General features: G+C 43.9%; 2 protein-coding genes across 5 annotated transcripts; both read left to right on the top strand.

The window, feature by feature from the left end:
- The first annotated feature begins 746 nt into the window (after positions 1 to 746).
- Positions 747 to 13,887, top strand: LOC308082369 (E3 ubiquitin-protein ligase TRIM7-like). Of its 2 annotated transcripts, none has more exons than XM_080424096.1 (7): positions 747 to 1,045; positions 1,585 to 1,767; positions 1,913 to 2,008; positions 2,604 to 2,837; positions 10,219 to 10,363; positions 12,465 to 12,542; positions 12,628 to 13,887. In XM_080424096.1, exons 1-7 carry the CDS (start codon positions 749 to 751, stop codon positions 13,134 to 13,136), a joined length of 1,542 nt encoding a protein of 513 aa, XP_080280222.1. In that variant the 5' UTR covers positions 747 to 748; the 3' UTR covers positions 13,137 to 13,887. The 2 variants fall into 2 exon arrangements, with proteins under 2 accessions (XP_080280222.1, XP_080280223.1); XM_080424097.1 differs by having other exon boundaries at positions 12,454 to 12,542; positions 12,628 to 12,678.
- Positions 13,888 to 15,275: 1,388 nt separating this feature from the next.
- Positions 15,276 to 24,051, top strand: tarbp2 (TAR (HIV) RNA binding protein 2). 3 transcript variants are annotated; one of them, XM_080423769.1, is made up of 7 exons: positions 15,276 to 15,371; positions 17,563 to 17,877; positions 19,223 to 19,289; positions 19,487 to 19,604; positions 19,740 to 19,888; positions 21,043 to 21,217; positions 21,837 to 24,051. In XM_080423769.1, exons 2-7 carry the CDS (start codon positions 17,573 to 17,575, stop codon positions 21,992 to 21,994), a joined length of 972 nt encoding a protein of 323 aa, XP_080279895.1. In that variant the 5' UTR covers positions 15,276 to 15,371; positions 17,563 to 17,572; the 3' UTR covers positions 21,995 to 24,051. The 3 variants fall into 3 exon arrangements, with proteins under 3 accessions (XP_080279895.1, XP_080279894.1, XP_080279893.1); XM_080423768.1 differs by lacking the exon at positions 15,276 to 15,371 and adding an exon at positions 15,778 to 15,937 and having other exon boundaries at positions 19,740 to 19,867; positions 21,025 to 21,217; XM_080423767.1 differs by lacking the exon at positions 15,276 to 15,371 and adding an exon at positions 15,778 to 15,937.
- The last annotated feature ends 33 nt before the right edge of the window (positions 24,052 to 24,084 follow it).

Raw genomic sequence — 24,084 nt, 5'->3', positions numbered from 1 at the left:
TTACAGAGGTGTAGCAGTTTGAATCTAAACTAATTTGGAGTTCCTTTTTTTTTTACCATCACAGCTGTCTGCGTGCTGGCGCCTCACCAGGACAAAGGAAGAGTGGGCACCTGATAAGTAGCCAAGCCTACAGTCTAGATGCCTGAGAAGTAACTGGGCACCATTTTTTTAAAGAGGTAGCTGGTGATTTGCCCTCAAACAACCCGAGTCCCCCACTGATTTCAAAGTACTGTTTACAAAGCACTTGATTCATCCCCTGAATAATTGTCACGACTGCCACACTATTCTTCTGCCTACGCATACGTCATCATGTCGTAGTATGAGCGATTCAGCGAATTAAATAGGAGAAGGATCAACATCACGCGATCCCCTTGTTTGACCGGAAAAAACTTGGAAGTGTGCCTAAGAAGGAATGATTATAGGCAGAATCGCGGAAAGAATAGAATATTTGGCGTTCCCGTTTTCATTTGGTGGTTGTTGCAATGACCTGCACTATCACCCTGTTGCGCTATGACGAAATAAACCCACAATATGTAACAAATCTAACAATATACAATTCAAAGCTGTGTTGTTTTACCCGGTGAAGGACTGGCGTATTCGGCCACGCCCCGAAATACCCGCATGGATGGACGCGTCCCAAAGAATAACATAAACACGAATTAATACAATATTTATTGCCCCACCCCTTCCTGCTTCCTAAGTTTCGATTTCCTCCTTCTTCACCACTTCTCTATTAAAATAGAGAGGAATGGCGACAGGCGGTGTTCCTGTGGAGGAGCTAACTTGTTCCATCTGTCTGGAGGTGTTCTGCAGTCCGGTCACCCTGCCCTGCGCGCACAACTTCTGCCGGGGCTGCATACACACCTACTGGGACACAGGGGACATCAGCTGTCCTCTCTGTGTGACACGATTCCCGCAGAGACCCGCTCTGTCTGTCAACCTCGTCATGGAGTCGCTTGCCAGTGACCTGCGCTCCTCTGACGAACTACCTGCCGAGCAAGATGATGATCCGCAGAAAGGTCTTCTGCTGCCAGTGGTGGAAAAAGTACTCAATTTTTTTTTATTTAAGTAAAAGTATCAATACTACTGCAAGCAATAGAAATACTGTGTTACAAGTAAAAGTCAGCAATTCAAATGTTACTTTATAGTTCAAAATTGGTATCAAAATGTACTTAAAGTACAAAAGTACTCATTATGCAGAATGTTCCATTTCACAAGTTTTCAAATGTATAAATTGTATAAACACATTTTGAAAATAGCAGATCTACAAGCTCACAATGTAGATCGGCTATTTTCAAATGGCCGAAATGTATAGGGCTGAAGTGGTTAATCTATGTTTTGTAATAATAATCAAAATCTACAAAATAACTAGTTACTAAAGTTTTAAAATAAGTTAGTTACTAAAGTTTTAAAATAATTGTACTGGAGTAAAAAGTACAATATTGCCTCTGAGATGTAGTGGAGTAGAAGTAAAAGTACTGAAAAGTTTAAATACTCAAGTAAAGTAAAAATGCCTCAAAATTGTATTTAAGTACAGTACTTGAGTAAATGTACTTAGTTACTTTACACCACTGTCTGCTGCAGCCTGATGGAGATGATGTCACCCAGACCCCCAAACAGAAGAAAGTCATGTGTTCTCAACATAAAGAAGACGAGATGAGTCTTTTTTGTCTCCAAGATAACACGCTTTTGTGTGATAAATGTGCTGCACACCATAATAAGACACATAAAACTGTGCCAGCAGTTGAGCAGATCCCTCAAATAAAGGTAAGAAAGGGAAGCACATTATATTTAAACAGTAATTATTGTGACTGGTCGTGCAAACGCTGTTTTGTTTCTTCAAAATTTAAACAGGTTGTTTCTGTTGAGTTCATGGTTGAGTTTCGTTCTGTTGTCACTTGTACTTGAATAGAAAATGCTACGAAATGAGAAGATCCCGACAACAAACAGTGCATACAACGTAAAGATGGAAATCCTTAAAGCGCAGATGAACATGGAGACATTTAAGGTAATCCCCTCCCATCTCCTCTGTTAGTTTTCATAGTGGAAAAAGGGAAATGAACAACAAAACCAAACAATACAAAACTAACAAACAAAAACGAGGCTATTGTCTCATTAATACTCATTAACAAGTCAATAATTATGTAAATTGTCTATAATATACAGCTATAGTAAATTAAGTAGGTCTATCAACAGAACTTCCAACAGTATCTGGATGAGTATTTTGTACAGTATCAAAAGCCTATCAACATTGAATACAAATGAATATTAATGCCGCTTTCTATGCCAATGTATTGTACTAAAATCTCCTTGAATTTTTGGTCAATCAGTAATTGTATTGTATCTTGTATTGAGTACTAGTGTCTGTGGTGTTTTGTAGTTGTTTGTTATGTGTTTGTATGTGTGTATAACCTTTTGGAAAAATGCAATAAAAATATTTGAATAATAACAATGAATACAAATGAATTTAAGTACAGTCTGTCAAAGTTCAACTTCCTAGTAGTGCAAGTGCAGAGTCAATTCAGGAGTCAAAAGTCAGTAAGTCAGTAGAATCGTATTATACAAATGAATAATTTGTGGACTCCCATCTCTTGCTCTGTTAGGAATCTTCTAAGTTTCAGAAAGAGGAGCTGGAGGTGGATTTCTCCAGACTGATAGCCACCATCAATGATGTGAAGGGACGACTGATGGCTTCCATGGATGAAAAGGAGAAAAAGCTGCTGCAGAAAACTGAGAGCAAGGTTGCAAAGATGGAAGCCACCTGCAAAAGTCTTGAGGATAAGGTGTCCAACATTGATGCCGGCCTGAAAAGCACTGATCCCTGCACAGTGCTCCAGGTGGGATTTTACAACACCGGGATGTTTTCGTACTTGGTGGTGTGTTTGGTAGTTTTATATTGGACCCGAGACCGTTTGCCCTTAGAGTTCAGTACTTTGGTCAAGTGTGAAAGCTGTTTCCATCAGGTCACGTCAGGTCCACTTCAAAACAGTGGTCTGCGTTGACTGGGTGCGTACTGTGGCACCATGTCTTCCCACGCATGCAATTTTCAACAAAACAAACATTTAAAATGAGGAAATGGTCATGGTGCACATGACAGATACAGACAGACAGACCTATGCAAAATGCTGTGCTATTTGAAGAGGTTAAGGCAGCAGAAAGAGACACTGTCAATCTGGGAACTATCCAACAACTAGTCGAAAAAAGCTGTGGCTGAGAGATAAATCTTACCGTCCCGTCTCCATTCCATGGAAAATATCGCTGCGATACATAAAGAGTACGTTATGGATGTGATATTAAAGATAAAATGTTAAACGGAACGCAATGTCATCTCACCAAGCACAGTCATGTGCTTGGTTGTTTGAATAGAGGGCACATTGTTATTAAATTGATCGTTTGTTTAACCTTTGGCAACCTCTATATTCCCAAATATAAGACACAGCCATTCGTCCATGCTGGCATTCAATTCACAGAGTTCTGTGCTGTGATTTGGCTTATTTACACCAATAATGGTCTTTTATTTAACTCTCAATAACAACAGGTCAGCTCATCTCAAATAAATAACTCCATCTCGGCTACAGTTCCATCTGAACTAAAACAACGGCATGTAAAGACTGAAGAAATACACTCCTCAATGTCAATAATCAGTTTTTAATGACAGAGATGAAGAAGCCCTGCAGTAACAAACAAGCAGATAAAGACATAGGCTAATTACCAAATGCAAAAGTAAGTAGGCTATTCTTAAAGAAAAGGCAAACTAAATAAAGTAACAAAAACGACATAGTTTCATATGTAGCTAAAGAAGACAAACTTGCAATAATACAGTGTACAGCCTCATATGTAAGTATAAAGAAGGCAAACTTACAATAATAAAGTGAACAGCTTCCAAGCACAATAACATGACATGTCTGTCTTTTCATGACGCTAACATAAACAATAATGGCTGCCTACTAACTCAGCCAAACAGTCAACCCAATGTAATGGAGCCCCCTAGTGGCTGGCGGAGCACCCTGCATCCCCCCCAGTCCGTAAAGCTATAAACATAATAGAATAAAGGACTCAGTCCAGTGTCCAGCAGCCAGTCTCAGGCTCGTAATGCTTAGGCGGCCTCCTAATGCGGCCTGGCCGCGCAGACGGGGGCGAAGACGGCGGAGAACGTGCCACCCGGGGAGATGCGGCCGGGACGACACCGGAGGGAACGGGGTCGCCCCGGGACTCGAGGTCGGAGGCCGGCTCATCAGACAGCAGCGGAGGGGAGGAGCCCAAACCTGCATCATCAGGCCTATCCCCTGACTGCAGAAGGAGCCCACGGGGCACCATCGGGTCCGGGCGGACAGGCAGAGGCAGGCAGACAGGGGGCGGAGGCAACGGCGCCACAGGTTGCTGCGGGGCATAGGGTGTGGCCGGCGTGTAGCCACGGAGGAATCGCCGGTTGCGCAGAGTCAGGCGGCCTGAGCCATCCACCTTAACCCGATACTGGTCATGACCAAGCGACTCCACAACCACTCCTGACCTGTCCCACTTGGTAGGGCTGGGGCCCTGTTGATTCTGGAGAAACACCCTCGCACCAGGCGCCAACGGGCGGAGTGGCCTCGAGTGAGTCCTCAGCGAGTCGGTGGTACGGGACATCCGAGTCCGGAGGGCATCCTCCTTCGCCGCCCACGCCTGACGCCAGAGTGGACGGACACGAGAGTCCGAGAACTTCTCAAGCTTGTTGACGAAGGAAAGCGAACCTCGAAGCGGGCGACCATAGATGATCTGTGCTGGCGAGAGGTTGCAGTCAGGGTCAGGTGTGTTGCGCAACTGTAGCATTGCACGCAGAAAGCGATCATGATCGAGACTGCCAGTCGGGCCAGTGTTGGACATCAGGAGACGCTTCGCAGTCTTCACGGCGACCTCCGCTCTCCCGTTTGACTGCGGGAAAGCGACAGAGGACACACGATGCCTGACGTCCCACAAGCGGAGGAAGTCTTGTGTCTGGCCTGCCATGAACTCCGGGCCACCATCGCTAGAAAGCTCTTCCGGTACACCAAAGGAGCCGAAGAACGAACGGAGGTGGCGAACCAGGCCAGCTGAGCCTCCCATATCACTGCCCGCTGTGGAGCACAGGACCTCCACCCAGCCCGAAAGACGATCCCCGGCAACCAGATAATGGCGGCCCCCGTAGTCAAAGAAGTCAGCAAACACAGCCTCAAACGGGGTGGACGGTGGCGAGGACGGCAAAGGGGGCGTGGCAGCCTGTGATGGTGCATTGCGGTTACAGTCCGCACACCCGTACCTAGTGGCCCGGATGGCCTCTGACATCCCAGGCCAGTATACGATGGCACGGGCGCACTGCTCCATCGCCGAAATCCCCTGGTGGGCTGCGTGGAGGTTGCGAAGGACTCTGTCACGAAGGGATGGAGGGACAACGACGCGGTCACAATACAGTAGGACGCCATCCTGTGCGTAGATGGAGCCACAGACTGGCGACAGATCGGTCAGGGCGGGGTCGTTCGCGTCGATCTTATCCTCGTGCTCAATCAAGTACAGAAGGCGGCTGAAGCACGCGTCGGCTGCAGTCTCCCGTGCAAGGAGGGACCAGGAGATGGCACCGAGCTCACATGCATCGTTGCGTATAGAAGCCATATGCGCGGACTCCACGTCGTCAGGCATGCCCGGTGACCCCAGCGAGAGGCCATCCGCCGAGCCGGAGGGAGAGGGATGTCTGGAGGTCGCATCAGCAGCACAGTTGCTCTTGCCCGGCAGGTGCATAATGTCGAAGCGCCATGGGAGGGAGCGCTGCTTGAGTCTAAACAGACGTGAGTTCGTAATCTCATCCAGCGTGCGATCGCCGAAAATCTTCACCAAAGGTTTATGGTCGGTAACCACAACAAGGTTGTCACATCCCTGCGTGAAGTATCGTGTTTGCTCCAGACCCCAGGCCACGGCCAGCGCCTCTCCTTCAACGGCCGCATAACGCTGCTCCGCAGGGGACAGGAAGCGTGAACCGGCGAGGGTGATCCTCCATCCTCCCGGGCAACAGTCCGGCACGCCCGAGGTGCAGCTGCAATGCTGTTGGAGCAGAAAGTAACCGACACCACGCCTGGACCAGTCGGGACGGAGGCAGGTACGCCTCCGCATGTCGTAGATCTCCACGCCCTCACGGATGGCCTCAATGATGGCACATTTGGATAATTGGAAGGCTTCCTCCAATTCGGGCGACCACGAGAATTTACAGCGTGGGCTGAGAAACGGCTTGAACGGGGCCATTGTGTCGCGCAACTGGGCATAGTTGGCCACCTGGTTGACAAGGCCGAACCAGCTCCTGATATCCGTTGTAGATTCCGGAGCAGGGAAGTCCCGGATAGCATCCAAGTACTTAGGGAGTGGTTCGATAGTAGCGTCCGACACCCTGAAGCCAGCAAAATCAACCTCTTTCTTCGCGAACTGGAACTTATCCGGGTTCAACACGATGCCTGAGCGGCCGACACGTGTCAAAAAGTCAATCGTCCTCCACCAGTGCTGCTCCAGTTCGGTGTCGTAGTGGATAGTATCGTCCACACAGCGTTCCTTGCGCTCAAAGTCTGAGATGACAGCATCAAAACGGCGGTTGTAGCCATCCCCCGACGACAGGAAACCCTGTGGCGCCCTTGTGTAGCGCCAGCGGCCAAAGGGTGTGATAAAGGTGGTCAGATGACGATCCGACTCACGCAGGGGCACACTGTGGTAGCCATTCCAGGCGTCCGTGACAGTCTTCCAGGTGCCCTTCGGGATACGACGCGCGAGGTGGAATGGAGATTCAGTGGCGAAAGTCTCACGCCTGCAGAACTTGTTGAGAGGTGAGATATCCACAGTCCTGCGGGGGGAGCCGTCATGCTTCCGAGTGACCACCATGCGATGGCACCACGACACCGGTTCACCATATGGCACACGTTCAATGACACCAAGGGCCTCATCACGGAGAAGGTCATCATGGACTCTCTGCTGCCAGTGTAGAGGTACCACGGCTGCGGTGTGGCATGCCTTAGGTGTGGCTGCAGGGTCCATGTGTATTTCGATGGGTGGCCCTTCCATGCACGGCAATGCCCGATGTGGGCAAGTGTTGAAGGTGGACGAGGCGTATCTCTGGAGTAGCCAATCCTTCATCTGGCTGTTGTTCTCCGGTGTGCAAGAGAATGGTAGGGCCGCAGGACGTGATGGAGGGACCGTACGCTGGGGACATGAACACTGGGAACCATGAGGGTCACTCTGGTCAGTGCAGCCGCCGCTGGTGGACCTCACAGCAGAGATGGACAGAAGATGGTTTGGCGTGTGCGGAATGTCGGGCCCATACTCATCTTCGGGTCCCCTGCCGATGTCTCCTGATGGGAAGCTCTGAGGTAAGAGGCCGAGGTTGAGCAACGAATCGTAGGAGAGGTACATGGCCTGGACCGAGCTGCTCACATACACCATGGAACGGCAGGACGTGACTTCACCGCTGCCGGATGTAGTAGAGAGCCTAGCGAAAAAAGCACCCTCAACAGCTATAGGGGAGTGGTTGGCGGCCGACATGTTGAGGCGGACGGGACGCAGGTCGTCACGCGAAAAACCACAGGCGAGGAACTCTGCAAGAGACCAGAGGTCTGACTGAGCACCAGTGTCCGCAATGGCAGATATCCTCGCCACGCCGGCCGAGCCCTGACCACTCAGTCCGACTGGCCTGTCAATAGAAATAGTGATCGGAGCTCGAGGGTGGTCCCTTGTCCTCGCTCGCCTCCATTCGCCCTTTGAGAAGATGTGATGCTCGAGAATGACAGGTGTGTTGGCATGGCCCCCGCGCCGCTGGCCAGGGCGGGCACTAGACTGAAGAGATGCATTCTGGGAGATCGGCTCCAACTCCAATGCGGCCTGTTGACTGCCGGCGGAAGCCTGTGGTCGCCTCCTGCGTCGGCGGGCCCTAAAACAGTCAATGCAAAGCTGGTGAGGCTTGGTGTTCCATCCGCGAGGCCCCTCTGTGAAGACATTAAAGGTGCCCTTGCACTCCTGGCATGAGGCTACCCTCGCCCTGTCCGCCGGGCCTGGGGTCGGGGTGGGGCTCACCTGTGGGCTCCTCTTCAAGCGCTGGAATGACGAGACGGCTGACAGGGTAGAGGATGGGAGAGCATTACGGGCCATCTCCTTGTTCTCGACAAGTGCAACCACGTCGTTAACTGGCATCTGTAGGATGTCAGGTGTCCCCAGCGCCTCGCGGCGTATGTCAGAGTCATATATCCCATTAATGAGAACATCGCGGATAATATGGTCAGTATAGTCCACTGCCTCGCCACATCCACACGCCGCAACGTAGGCACATGTCTCTGCTTTCCCCCGCACCCTAGCAGTGAAGGCGCGGAAGGTCTCGTCGCGTTCCTGGCGTAACTGAAGCAGTTCGGTGCGCAGTACACATGTGGCGACTGGAATGACTGCTAGAGAGTGCATGGCGGCGATGAGATTCGGCAAAGTCCCTGAAGCGACGGTGGGATCAGCTTTGAGCAGGCTGTCACCGAGTTCGGTCCCAGCGCACTGGAAGAGCTGGAAAGGGGCCTGGGCATCTCTTATGCCCGAGCCGATGCGGAAGACGTCCCAACGACGGATGAACACGTTCCATTCCTCAATGGACACACCCACGTTGACCCTCGGCCGGTCCAGTTTCGGGCCCTGAGGGGCCGGGGCCTGGGGTGGAGCGGCCATGACAGGGGGAGCACTCGGATGGGCAAGTCCATGATTTGTCAACAGAGCAATGGCCAGAGCTTCTGACACGTCGTCCGTCTTGAAAGGGCAGCCAGGGGCGGAGCATTCAACAATGACCATGGCTTCTTCATGAAGAAATACACTCCTCAATGTCAATAATCAGTTTTTAATGACAGAGATGAAGAAGCCCTGCAGTAACAAACAAGCAGATAAAGACATAGGCTAATTACCAAATGCAAAAGTAAGTAGGCTATTCTTAAAGAAAAGGCAAACTAAATAAAGTAACAAAAACGACATAGTTTCATATGTAGCTAAAGAAGACAAACTTGCAATAATACAGTGTACAGCCTCATATGTAAGTATAAAGAAGGCAAACTTACAATAATAAAGTGAACAGCTTCCAAGCACAATAACATGACATGTCTGTCTTTTCATGACGCTAACATAAACAATAATGGCTGCCTACTAACTCAGCCAAACAGTCAACCCAATGTAATGGAGCCCCCTAGTGGCTGGCGGAGCACCCTGCAAAGACCGTTCGAATAAGGGCGGTTATACTTTGTGGGTACGACGGTGTTGTGTGGTGAGTTTAGCCGATTTAAAAGCCCTCAAGGTCCTGAGGATGTGACGCGCTGTAGGCTTGTAGATCAGCTAAGTTCACTGCGCGACACAAATCATGTTTTTACGTTTTACCGTAATTCCTCCAGCACTCGTGCATGGTTCTTTACCGTATATGACACCCACACAATTCAATTCAATTCAAAGAAGCTTTATTGGCATGAGAAAACATTTACAACGTTTACATTGCCAAAGCAAGTGTCAAAATATAATAAAAACATTTTAAGAAAATGGGTAAAGTATATACAGTTGGAGGGGGTACAGCGTTGTGTTAAACAGAGCTATGTCACATTGCGTCGTTATATACATGTTATATATACAGGCTATAAAGCTTTTTGAAAGAAATACTGTAGCAGCAATCCTTTGCAGTCACTTTTGGACAATTAGCAGTATTTTTTCTAAAAACTGTTTAAATAAAATAATATATAAAAAAGCCTCAGATTTAAAATGCGTTTAAAGGTAGCAGCTCTGTTTTATATGTGCAGTAGGTCTAGAGGTCTACTCAGTACAGATACCAGCTGATTGCCTGGCTGGCAATCAGATCTTTTGTAGCCACAAATCACAGTATAAAAATAGAAAGGATTTCCAAGCCAATTTCACCAGCAATAATAATAATAATATTGACCCATTGCCATTTCGGCAAGTTCTGCAAAGTTTTTTGCAGGTAAAATACTGGCACTGTAGTGAAAACACAGCTGATGTCCATCTTTCAGAGGAAAAACATTTGTATACAGTACTATTCTACTGTAGAGCCAGTCTAGATAGGTGGCAAATCTTAGCACATAGACTTAACCCCATGACTTCAGTTCACGTATACACGTTAGACACCTTTTGTCACCGTTTAATAGAAAGAGGTGAACCAAATAGTTCTTCAAACCTGTTATTGACCCTCAGTGTTTATTGATATTTCAGGTGTATTCTTCACTGCAAAGCAGCTTAAGCCATGCATCAAAAATCCAGCCCGCTGATGATGCAGCCTTGGACCCTGAGGAGAAACTAACAGAATCCAGAGACATCAGAGAACAGCTAATGACTGCTGTCACAGCCATATGGAAGGGTAAGAAGCATCATCATCATCATCACCACCACCAGAAATCTCACCAAACATGCTGAAATTATTTTCTTCCCTTTTGGAATAAACTGTCAAGACTTACACCGGTATCCTCAGGTTCATTGAGAGCTTTGACAAACACATGTATTGTTAATTGTATCTGTATCTGATGTAGCTCTTATGAGCAAGGGATACCGAACAGTGAGCAGGTCATTGTTGAGAAATACACCCTGACCTAAAGATAAGAGCTTTATCAACCTGAAGAGCTTTATATCTTAAAAATGACCTGCTCACCATTCATTATCTCACTTATTACACGGCTACTTAAAGAGATATTTCACTTTCAAAAAAACGTTTGGTAATTTTATCGTCTACTCAGGCTTTTGTGAACCCCCCCGACAGTTTTTAAGTTGCTCGATTCAGTATTTAGATATTTGATATTCATTTTATCAGACACGCCCCCTTCCTATACAAACCCATTGTAACTTCAAACTCCATTTTAACCATGTTAGATTCATCAAAAACACCCGTCCTTGGTTCTGGTGACTCATACCGCCCCCCTAATACGTGAGGGGGCCGTGTTTTTTCAATTACTTTTTTCATTTATTTTTAATAATTTTTTTGGATAATGAAAAAGAAAAAATACAATAAATAAATATAAATAATTAAATAAAATAAATAATCGGAAAAACACGGCCCCCTCACGCATTAGGAGGGCAGGGTGAGTCACCAGAATCAAGGACGGGTGTTTTCGATGAATTTAACATGGTTAAAATGGAGTTTGAAGTTACAATGGGTTTGTATAGGAAGGGGGCGTGTCTGATAAAATGAATATCAAATATCTGAATACTGAATCGAGCAACTTAAAAACTGTCTGGGGGGTTCACAAAGGCCTGACGATAAAATGACCAAACGTTTTTTTGAAAGTGAAATATCCCTTTAATAAAGAAATTAATAAAGTGACACAAACTGTAATAGAACGATTTAATTGCTTACGGTAAAGAAAGATTATTCCAGGTGCGTCCAGCCCAACAGGTTGCTTGCAAAACTCTGGTAGGGAGTGTTGATTAAATATGAATCAATATTATGTTACTGCATGCCTATTTCTCACCTCAAATGTTTTCAAAAATATTCTAGTGTACCGTTTAACTGTAAAATGACATTGTGTGTTTGTTTACATGGCTGCCTTGTTGAATACGGTAAAAACCAAGCACTGCAGATTGCTGCGTTGTCTCCATCGTTCTGTTATTGATTGCAGCGGTCATTATTGAAAAAGAACTGCTGAATTCAGTGATAGAGCAATCAGAATCAACCAGGCCGTGTAATAATAAAGGGATTTACTGCCAGAAATAGCTATCTACAAGCTCACAATGTGTTGCGTGTTGTGAGCTTGTAGATCTGCTATTTATGGTGAAGAGATTCGGTTTAGAAGGAAAAAGAGCAGACCTGGTACAGTTGCAACTCAATTTCGTTTCACTAAGAATAGAGGGTTTAAAGGTAGGGTAAGTGATTTTCTTTGGTTAAAATAAGTGTTAAATAGCTCTATATTCTGATAGTACTCATTGCTGAGTGTTTGTTCAGTAAAAGGAGTCTCCTTGTCTCTCCAGCTCTTTATAAAACAGAAAATGCATTTTCGTTTCAGTTTCAGTTTCATTTCCAATTTTATCTAATCAGGATAGAGAACTCAATCAGGATATAGATTAAACAAGTGAAATTGGAAGTGATGACACTAAGAAATGAGCAGGCAAAATTGGAACTGGAACACTATAAAAAATAAGCTTAAAAATGGGTACTTTCTCCTGATTGGCTGAGATTTTGACACCTACCGGAAAATGTATTTTCTGTTTATTAAAGAGCTGGAGAGACGGGGAGACTCCTGTTACTGAACAAACACTCTATAGCAATGATTACTACCAGAATATAGTGCTTTAACCTTTTAACAAAATACTTTTTGTAATAACCCAAAAATATCACTTACCCTACCTTTAAGTGGTTAAAGCTGAGAACAGTCTAACAACCAGGTCACACTTCTGTTGATCACAGTCAGATACCCTAAGCATGACGACATGCGCTATATTCCTCTGACTTCCATTTTGTCTGTTCCTAGACCAAGGCCCTGTCGTTGCAAAAGCCCTGGACATTGATTTTACATCCAGTTCTGTTCAAATGTCTAAGCTGGAGAGATGTAAGTAAACCTCTGATAATGAACTTTCTAGAAATAAAACAATTATGTAGGACAAATTACACATTTTCTAAATGTTATTCCACAGTTGAAGAGTCTCTCACCTTTGATATGACGACTGCCGGCAGATTCATCTGGGTGTCTCCTGATAAGACCATTGCCAGGAATTCAAACCCCATACCCCAGCCATGCGAACCACACCCAGAAAGGTTAAGTAGTTATCATGTGAGGGCCTCACAATCCTTCACAGGAGGAAGGCATTTCTGGAGAATGAGTTTTCCCATGCACCCGGCTTATTTTGGGATAAAAAGTGACAGCATAAGTTGGTGTGTTGAGATAGATGAAAAAAAAATAAAAGTATGCTCTGAAGGAAAGAAATCTGAAACAAAATACCCTCAAAATTCAAGCTATACCTCTTTTGGAGTATATCTAGACTATGACTCTGGAATCTTGTGTCTGTTTGGTTTAGACCGTACTTTCATGGTTGTTTCAGGTGCTTATGCAGATCTCCTGTACTCATTCACCACCAGTTTCAGTAAACAGGTTCTGTTCCCAGTGTTTAAAGTGGCTGAAAACACACATGTCAAATTGTCTTAGAGGTCTTTCAACCGCAGCTGCCATTTAGTAGCCTGATATCAAACTGAAGACTGACATTGCCTCAGTCCAGTACAAGTTATTTCCAAGGAGGAGGGGATTTTATTTTCCCTAACTTAAATCAGGCACTTGTCTCCACCTGGATCACAATTTTGCAGTCGCTCTTCTTTCTCACCACTAGGGTGCACTGTCTCCTTTGTAAATGGCCAGCTATCTAGCCTAACTGAAGCTTTCAGAGATTTCATAAATATTTTTCAAGTCACATTTTGTTTGCCATGGAATATTCTCACATTATTTTGTAAACATTTTTCTTTTACACACAACAGAGACTGTGTTGATTGTGAGTATAGTTTTTTCTCTCCACAGTTTATTGAACTCTGATATCATTTTGGAAACATTTTAAAGTGGAATTTAAAATGAAACATTTTAAATTAAAGTGAATGCCATCATTCTATTGTGAGGAGGACATGTGAAAATCTGACATAACACATAATGCATGCTGTGCAAGATTGTGATGCAAGATTGCCACAGTACAGTAGGCAAGTGAAATAAGTCCTGGACTGTGTTATTCTAGCCTTGATTGTTATTAACCAACACATTTGTTTGATTAGTGTTTAATTTCTGGCTTATATGCAATCCAAATAGTCACTGTTATCGTCATTCATTGTGTTATGCAAAGTTCTCTCAGATTCAGTCCAGTTGTAGATTTTCCAAACTACAAGTATGTTGCAAGAACGTTATAAAATGAAATTGATGTCAATAAACTTGTTTGGGTGCTTATGTTATTTTGTCCTATAAATTGACCAAAGCACTTGGCTACCTAAAACGCAATCTGGGAACCCATTTTTCAGAGATGACCTAAAACGTAGCCTGGCACTTTTAGGTGGTGTAACAAAGAGGTTTATTTTAAAGCATTTACACATCCTGTAACAGGACAGTCATACATTAACAACAAACATTTATTCAATTGTAAAACCAGTCACATTTTACCAACCATGTACATCATCTACCTGTGATGTGTTTTATGGCTGAATATTTAAATTATAATCACAAATATGTTAATAAGTAAGTGAGAAAATACTGTCCACCTAGTGATAGAAAGTTGTCTAGGAATGTCTCTTTAAGCATAGGTCTGGACACACTCCTTTAAGTAGAAGAGGTGCACAGTTTTATTAAACTCAGGGCCTTTTTAGGGGATGGTCACCCAGATGCATTTTGATGTAAATTGAATCAATATTACCAAAATAATTATTTTACTGCTTTTAGGACCAGTTATATTTCGTATCAAGAATCACATACTGCACCAGTAAATTAGCCTACTTATTAGATTTCACTAATAGAATTTATGACTTTATGAGGAAATTTGGTTTTGTCATACTAGCAGAGCAGTTACAGCTTGTGTTGAGTAGTTATGTATTTTTGTGAGGTGTCATAACTCAATACAAAATAGTTTATGAACCCCACCCAATGCATCCACAATTCAAATTACATGATGTAGGCTACTCCTCTCTCTCTCTCTCTATCAGTGCTGTAAAAAAGTATACCCGGAAAAGGATGGCTATGGCCGTTTTTGGCCCAAGGAGTGGTTTTGGTGCAAAACAAATGCTTGCAATGGATTCAGAATAATAAAAACACCCTAGTTTGACCCCTCACATGCTACTTCCCCCGCATAAGGTTATGGTGGGTACGCCAACTTTCAGGAACTGTCACAAATTCTCCTAGGGAAACTGAATTTCAGTCTTTGTGAGATGTGTTACTAGAGACACCTTTACAAACACATTGGTGAAGATTTTTTTTGGTAAGGAATTTATTCCAAGATTTTTTAAATATCCCCTGACTAAAAGTGTGTGTTGATAGATAGACTGTAGTGATATGTGTATGTTAAAAACATAGATTCTATAATGTCCAACTTCAATGGCCCACAAAATCTTTCTTTCATAGACACGCATGCACGCGCGCGCGCGCGCACACACACACACACACACACACACACACACACACACACACACACACACACACACACACACACACACACACACACGGGACTCCCCGTGCTACAAAACGAGATAATCCCAAAGACCAATGAGCGGCCGAGTTGATAAAGCTTCCGCTTTCTTCACACATTTCTCCGGTGGAGACGGACGGCGAGAGAAGAGAGTCAACTTCTCACATGTCGCTGAGTCGCCATCAGTGTTGCCATGTCCGCTTATTATAAGCGACTTTGTGCTTGTTTATCTGGTAAGTTGTTGTTTGTAAATGTTGCTAGTTGCGGGTTGCGTTTTTTTGGGCTTGTTTCTAATGTTGTTTATACCAATGTTTCTCAAACATTTTCAAGTCAAGGAAGGGTGTATTTGTCTGCGGACCCCCATCTGAAAATATTTTATGCCAGGGACCCCTATATGCAAGATTTGTGTTGTTAAAATGTTTACAAAATATTCCACATTTCTAAACACGTTTGTTGAAAATGGCAGATCTACAAGCTCACAACGAGCTTGCAGATGGCCTATTTTCAAATAGCCAATGTAGTTCTATGTTTAAAGGCCGAAGGGCTCGCTTCCTTTGGGCTTGTTTTCATAGACCATGCTGCTGGTTTCTCTCGCGAAACCTGGCAAGTAGTGCTCGCCATCATCATCATCATCCGTGTTCTGAAAACAAATCTAATGAATACAAGTGACTGCTCTTTCTTTTTTGGTTGGGGGGATTCGTCCTCCGAAACAGACTGGCTCTATCTATCTCTGTGTGAAATAGGGAATGAACGACGAGACAACACCGGACAGCTGCAACACAAACTCTGGGTGCTCCAGGTACAGCTGCTGGGAAGCTGCACACCACACACTGCTAGCATTAGTTAGCATATTTGCTAACTCAGTAGTGGATCTATCTAACCTTAAGGATCCCCCCATAACTCTTGAGAGTACACAATGGAACCAAATGGAGTGGACCCATAAGGGTCCATTTGGTTCCATTTGAACACTCATAGTTGCAGACCTGTAAGGGTCCATTTCAAGGATCCCCCCATAACTTGAGAGTAAGGGTCGCACTTGGAAGTTGGAACACCCTCAAGGAATCCAGAGGGTCCCTGCATGGACCCACTTTGAGATGAGAACCACTGTGCTGCTAGCTAACATTTCAGGCAAATCGTTCATCAATACATGTGATTACATCTATTGATCTGTGATTGTTTGGATCATCACTAGGCTGGTTTGCATACGTTGACTTTTGTGATCAAGGCGGCTGCAAATCCACTGGCTTTACTGCTGAGATGAGAACCACTTAACTACATTTAGATTCACACTGCCTCTAGTGCTACCCAAAACCTGAAATGGACCACATGAGATGGACCCTATACATAAACTCCTCACAAAAAGTTAGGAAACTTAACTTCGGTCAATTATTTTCTCCCTTTCAATAATACTAATTGTTATTCTATTTTATATATTTTTTTGTATCGTTGATACTAGTCACCTTTACAACAAGGTATAAGAGCAACACAGCTAAACTTGTGGGAAGTGCCCAACATACCCCATATCCTTCTGTTGATAATCGCTCTTGTTTTGAGCGACCTGCCAACACACACCTGCAGGCAGACGTGCCAGTCTGACTGGCACCTGTGACCTCGAACATGGCTCCTGCAACTTTGTTGAGTTTGTGTATGCTCCAAGCAGCAGCAACACTGCCCCCATGGAAAGATGCCATGTTTGTCCCTTCAGGATAAGGCCTGTGCAGTAGGCCAAGTTCCGTCTGAGTGGCATCATTATTTGGTGTCAGTTTTCCAAACTTAGGACCAAGTTCTGTGAGACTGGTGAAGTCAAAGACAGACCACGAAGTGGCCGTCCCAGGGAGACAAGACAATAAGAAGACCAGGTCCTCACCCTGGCTTCACTGAAGAACCATAGGCTTTCTTCCACAGATTTACAGGCAAGATTTGCACAACGGTACCATAGACGGATGTCAAAGTTGCAGGACCCATGTTCAGGTGCCAGTCACACACCTGGTCGCTCAAAACGAGAGCGATTACGAACAGAAGCATATTGGGGGATTTTGGCACATGTTTGGGGGGCGCTACCCACAGGTTTAGCTGTGTTGCTCATTCCACGATTGCACAATCCTTCCAAGTTATACTTGTTGTAAAGGTGACTAATCAACGATAAAAATGATGTAAAATAAAATACCGATTGGTATTATTGAAGTGGAGAAATAATCAACCGAAGTTACGTTTCTGAACTTTTTGTGAGTTTAGTTAGTTAATAAGCTATGGGTTGCCCTGTCCTGTGGGGAGCCAACTGTGTCAGTCATGCAAAGCGTGGCCCCTTTCAACCTGCTATTTTGAGCATGTCATGCTTTATTCCTGTATATGCTATGTTTGAAATAGAACTTAAGTGGTTTAAGTGCCTTCCAGCAACTGATGTTTTCTTGTCTCTTCGTCTAGTATTGAGCAAATGCTGGCTGTGAATCCCGGCAAGACGCCCATCAGTCTGTTGCAGGAGTATGGAACGCGGATAGGCAAAACCCCAGTGTACGACCTGCTGAAGGCCGAGGGACAGGCCCACCAGCCCAACTTCACGTTCCGTGTCTCCGTCGGAGAGATCAGCTGCACCGGTCAAGGGCCCAGCAAGAAGGCCGCCAAGCACAAAGCAGCAGAGGCTGCTCTTAAGATGCTCAAGACAAGCCTTGCTGGTCCTGTTGGAGTTTGCATCGGAGTAGAGGGTTTCATTGCCGCTGACGTGCCTGTTGATGGAGACAGGTCAGTAGAATGATTCATGTTATTCGTTGTAGACCGTTTTTCTCCTTTTCCCAGCATCTCTTTTCAGCTGCACAAAATGACAGGAACACATTTCCTTTTGACACAGGCCACTATGCTTGGTTGTATACAGTGACTACACTTAAATTTTAACGTCTGTGTATATGGTTTGAACTGTAAGGTTCCATCCCTATTTAGCAAATCAGTTGGATTCCAAACCAATTGTCACACATGTTGCGGAATATTGTGTGACTATGGAGCACTGGCATACATTGTTATAAACTTTTTATAATTGGTATATTGTAGATTTCATTAATAACGAATGGCCCCCAAAATTAGTTTTTTAATGTCTTTCACAGAATACATTTTTCAACTCTTACAGTTAACCACATGAAACACACCTGGGGTGCAAAACCTGCCCTCACCAGTGTCTCTTGTGATGCAACACCTTGGTTGATTGACCAATGATTTTACCATGATAGTTTTCACCCAAAGGTTTGGGGCAGCGTCATTCCAACCGAGTTTCATAAGACTGTCTGGACTTGAGCTACTTTGTACACAGACAGTCGCAAACACACACGTAGACAAGAGTGATTACAATATTCTGCCACACACATCACTGTCGACAGGATAATGAGCACAGGCAGCATTGATGTTTCCTTCCAAAAACTGAGTCTGATATACTAACTCTATTAATAATTCCAGCGTGGGCCCTATAATAGCAATCTTTAAACACTTCTCCTATTACCAGAAACTGCTTCACAACAACAATGCTGGTGTGAAGACACAAAAAAGGGCCTTTTACATGCATAGATTACTTTGATTATGAAGAAGTTCCACATTCTCTTCACAATACATTTCCTGGATGTTGAGGTGCATTCACATCGGCACATATATTATTTTGAGTGAAGACATTCGATACTAATATTAATATGATGATTAAGAGGAGCATGGTCTTGATGCAGTCTATATTTGCCCGTTTGCCAGAGAAGCTTGCAGTTCGCAAAAAGAAACCGAAAATACACGTACAAGACATCCTCGCACATTTTAAACACATTGTGTGGTCGAGACTAGAGCAATGATGTCAAAGCAGACAAATACATGTTTGTACCCAAAGTCATCACACTGCTGCTTATACAAGAATGCAACCAACTGAGTTGCATGATAGTAGTAGGAATAGACATTGCAAAATGCACTAATTCTATCATTCTTGAATTGCATTCTAGGATGTTTCAGAATTGTACCCATCTCTACATGTAACTTTATATTTTACAGCTGACTAGTTGTAGTTACATATGTCTCTGTCTATACTGATCAGTTGACTTTGATGTATTATTTGATTATACAGCCCCCAACCAGAGATGAAGTCCACCACCTCTCAGCAGTCCGAATGTAACCCTGTGGGAGCATTGCAGGTGGGAGTGTAAAAGATTGACCATATCTATTTAAGGATTTTATTCTGTCTATAATGTTGTTATGAAAACCATTCCCTTGATGTAATTGTGTGTTTTTGCATATTTGCTCGTTTGTTTATTTGTGTGTACACGGGCGCTGGCATTTGTGTGGGCACTTGCGTCAATGAATGTGTGTGCCTGTGTATTCCTTAAACCAGGAGCTGGTGGTGCAAAAAGGCTGGCGTTTGCCAGAATACACTGTCACCCAGGAGTCTGGACCGGCACACCGCAAAGAGTTCACCATGACGTGCAGAGTGGAGAGATTTGTGGAAATTGGTAAAGAGCATACTCTTCTATTTATGGAACTTTTTCTTCCAACATTGAACAAACTGAGTTCTCCTTTATGTTGAGGTCTTGAATATTATGTACATTTATATTAATCTTATATATTGTCCTCTGCTATCGCTCCAGGAAGTGGTACGTCCAAGAAGCTTGCCAAGAGGAACGCAGCAGCTAAGATGTTATCCCGCATCCATGATGTCCCGGTAGACCTGAGGAGCACCAACGAAGTAGAGGTGGAAGACGATACCTTCAACATGGTGAGAACACAACATGAGAAAGTTCTTCTACTGGTTGTAATAAGTACACGGTCAATGGAGATTTGATAGCATCATTTCTCAGTAGAGGAGAGAATGCACAACTCCACACACATTCAAACTCATCTCAAGTATTCATAACCTTAAAGGAGTAGTTCTCACACGTTTTAATTTCATGGACCCCGACCCCCATAACTGAGTATGTCCACATGGCCTCGTAAGGGTCCATTTGGTTTCATTTGTATACTCTCGGAGTTAAAGACCTGTAAGGGTCCATTTGGTTCTTGACTATCAATTTTAGTTGGGGACCCCCTGGAACCCTCTCAAGAACTCATGGGGGTCCCCAGAGAAAGTCTCCCTTTCCTTTCTTTTTCAGTGGACATTGCTTATATTTCTAGTGCGCACAGCAACAAAATTCCGTTGTCACGAATGTTTTTCAATACATATTCGTTCTGAATATTTCAATATTTGAAAATACTTATTTTCCGCACTATCTTTCTCAACTGAAAGTGGCTGAGTAAGGAAACTCCCTCAGCGTGCGTGTAATTTAAAAAGGTAACAAAAAACTGTTAAAATATAATAAGTGTGCCTATGCATTAAATGTAAAAATGAAAGGTAGGCATAATGCATTTCGTTTTTCCCAATATTGGGCAAGAAGAACATGACCTGTACCGGCTGTGCTTTTGAGACCTCATTCCTAATTTATGCTCTGTCGGTTGCTCAACGAAAATAGCCGATCTACAAGCTTACAACATGTCACATCCGCAACGCTAATTGGTCCTGATACTGATCGTTCCGGCTGTGAAAACAAAGTCAAGCAGGGTGGACGTGGCCAGCTTGTCATTCTGCCTGTCTGAGAGCTATGGACGATGGAAAATCACTTCTGATAAATGTAGAGTGGTGCCATCTTGGTTTTTGAATCCAGATGATGAAATGACGCGTCCTCGGTTTGTACCAAATTATGTTTCCTGTCTCTTTCCACTGTATTCCTAATTCCACCAAATAATCTTAAAACATGAATCCTTGTCGTGTATCTCCTACAATTATGTGGAACATTGCGTAATGGACACATAGACAGACCTATAGACGGCCTCGGTGTAAAAAAAAAAAAATGTTGCCGTTGTAAGTCTTGTCATGAACCTCCTCTCTTTGTCACGCAGCATATGGGAAAAGCTGAGACAGGCAAGTGTAAAGGCTTCGGCTGCACATGGGACTCTTTGCGTAACTCTGCAGGGGAGAAGATCTTACAGCTCCGCAGCCACCCTCTGGGCATGCCTTCCGACTCCAACTTCTGCTCCCTGCTCACCGACCTGTCTGAGGAGCAGCGCTTTGACGTCAGCTACCTGGATCTAGGTGGGTTCATGCACAGTGTCACAGAAATGGAATGTAGTCCGCCTCCATTTACTGCTGGAGGTGAAGTGAATGACACACCGTGTGTGTGTGTGTGTGTGTGTGTGTATCTATGGTTAACCACTTAAACCACAGTAATGGTGAGAATAGCCGATCTACAAGCTCACAACGTGTCACCATGCAATGCGTTGTTAGCTTGTAGATGGGCTATTTTTGCCGCATGAGACACTTATAGCACGAAGTATAAAATTGGGTTTGTGGTTATTATAGCCTTTTCACTTTCTCTAATCTATGCAACAGCATATAATTGTTAGACAATGAAAGTGAATGGGGAGAGGAAAAAAAGTAATTGAGAAACAAAATGATAGACAGTATTTTGACTTTTCTCATGGTAGCTATATATACTGTACAACCAGGTTATACCAAAGTTCAACATCACTTTAAATGCAATTCTGCTTCTGCAATCCGGCTACAAAGAGTTGCAAGTCATTGTAAGTTCTTAAGATTTTTGGTCATGCCTTGTTTTCTTTGTTCATACAATGTTAAACAAAGTAATGTAAAGCACTGTGACAACATGATGATGATGTTCAATTTGAATGTGGTTGCTCTGTTTCCATTCCAGAGGAGCGGAGCCTGAGTGGTCTGTGCCAGTGTCTAGTGGAGCTGTCCACACAGCCAATCACCGTGTGCCATGGCTTTGCCTCAAGCACAGATGCTGCCCGTGCCAACGCGGCCCACAATGCACTGCAGTACCTCAAAATCATGGCTGGAGGGAAGTGATCTGCACCCCCCCCCCCTTGTCGTCACTCTGCCAGGCAGAAACCCACTGCCACCACCACGCCACGACAGACAAATTTACAGATAAATTCCACTTCCAAGAGGATGGAAGCACTTCATATGGTCATCACGGATATGACTCTTCTTCCACTTGTGATTTTTCTCCTTTTTTTTTACATTTGGAATTGCCCTGAATCATCCCAGCTGGGGATGTTAAGACTTCTTTGTATCACAAAAGACCCTAGCCCAAGGGTCCCTTTTTTAAGTAGCTCCCACTGATTCTTTTTATTGTTGCCGACAAAGTTGTAGGTGCTCAAATACGACCCTGCCCCCCTTTTTTTGGTAAAGGTTCACTGAGTTGCATTGAGTTCCCAAATAAAAAGCATTGTGAACTAATTTAGTAGCATAACAGAAAAGGCAGAAGATGTAGCAGGGTGATACTTTATTGAGTGACTGTCGTATCCATGACCCTGGATTCTTCCCCGAGCTTCGTTCACTTGGACGTCAACAAAGAGATCAGCATGTGCCATGCTACCCAAAATGTGTGGAGAGACAAAAGACTCTGCAGAAGACAAATTTGAAAGACTGCCCCTTTTATAGTTGACCCTGAATGTGTTGGTCTAAAGAGGACGACCTCGATTGCGGCTCTAATGGTTGTCAACCCAAAAAACGGCCCATATTCCTTATTGTCCTTTTCCTGACGTTGGCCCCAAAAGGTTGGATTTCTGACTCTCTTTGGCTTCTTAAATGTGTTGTCTCTTTAGGAGCTGAGCGCCTTACATTAGGTTTCCCTTATTAAATGAAATTAACCTCTTCTATCACTGTTCCCTTGTTTAGTAGATTTCACGTTCCCAGTGATTGACTTTGTCCCTTGTAATGGCCCATAAATGTTCTTCCTCAGACCAAGGTGCTTTTGACACTTTGGCAAGAAGAACAGTGACTAAAGTTGACACTTTAGAATTCCAGGAATGGAAGGAAAGAACTAGATCATGCAGACTGGTTTGAAAATACTTCAGGCATATAGCTGATTATATAAATCGGCAATGAATAAGCTTAAAACACCAAAGAATAAACTGTATTTTCAAAAATCCAAGACCCATTTTGAGCATACTAAGGTTGAGTTAACTGATGGACAAAAACACCATCGCAAACTTCAGATTCCATCCAAGAGCTCAAAATGTAGATACATTTTACAGTATTTATCAGCAATACAAGGACCCATCATGGAACCATCCTTGATTCATTCACCTTCATTTCACCTGTCTTTGTTTGAAGAGCCGACCAATACAATATTGTCAATAAGTACTGTAGTATTTGAATAGAACCACAAGGAGGATATTTGTGTCATCTTTAATGGGTTAGAAAGAAATCTGAGTTGTAATGCACTTTTGTTTTTGATCAGTGCTTGATATCAAATCAATATTAATCATAGCCCAAGTTTCATCTTCATAATCGGTTTGATTTGCTGTTGTCATGTTTGGCTAAATGTTGCAACATTTTCAATGAGGTGATTGATTTTGAAACATTTTCATTTGCAAGTCCCAAGTTAGAGGTTTTGTTAGAACCAATGTGGGTATTAACAACACCTCTGTCGATGTACGCTATTGCACTTGGTAGTCAAATCAAAATCGAAGTGAATTGAATCGTGAAAGATGTTGACTACCTTTTACACAGTGCTGGCTGACCAAGTTTCTTTAGATCTACCTCTACTGGTATACATGTTTTGTGTAACCATGACCTGTATTTTCGATGTGATCATCCCCATATGAGATTAAACGTTAAGCATGCTGTTTTTAGGTTATTTTAAATCTGATGATATGGAAATAATAATGACTGGTATGTTGATGCTGTCCATTGTGTTTAGGGCCCTAATGTGGCTCTACTGCCTGGCAGCAGTGGAGTCAGAAGCTCAGATAACGAAGAACTGAGTTGGTCTTGTTCATGTGAAAATGTCACCTAATATTTTAAAAAGGAAAAACTGAAATATGGACTACTCTACCTCCAATGTAAAATTTAATGTTGACTTTTCCAATAAAAGTATTTTTGTTTTTGACATTTCAGTGGAAACTACTGTGTAATTGAATTGACATTGC

This window comes from Gymnoscopelus braueri (genome assembly GCF_963280865.1).
Source record: "Gymnoscopelus braueri genome assembly, chromosome: 3".
Taxonomy (NCBI): Eukaryota; Metazoa; Chordata; class Actinopteri; order Myctophiformes; family Myctophidae; genus Gymnoscopelus; species Gymnoscopelus braueri.
This window is presented reverse-complemented; position numbering and strand designations above follow the sequence as displayed.

Coding starts and splice junctions, on each gene's coding strand:
- tarbp2 (XM_080423767.1), top strand. CDS start 15,885: ATGAACGACGAGACAACACCGGACAGCTGCAACACAAACTCTGGGTGC. Junction 19,605..19,739: donor GGAGAGATTTGTGGAAATTG/GTAAAGAGCATA, acceptor CTATCGCTCCAG/GAAGTGGTACGTCCAAGAAG. Junction 19,889..21,042: donor TGAGAACACAACATGAGAAA/GTTCTTCTACTG, acceptor GGAAAAGCTGAG/ACAGGCAAGTGTAAAGGCTT.
- LOC308082369 (XM_080424096.1), top strand. CDS start 749: ATGGCGACAGGCGGTGTTCCTGTGGAGGAGCTAACTTGTTCCATCTGT. Junction 1,046..1,584: donor TGCTGCCAGTGGTGGAAAAA/GTACTCAATTTT, acceptor TGTCTGCTGCAG/CCTGATGGAGATGATGTCAC. Junction 2,838..10,218: donor ATCCCTGCACAGTGCTCCAG/GTGGGATTTTAC, acceptor TTGATATTTCAG/GTGTATTCTTCACTGCAAAG.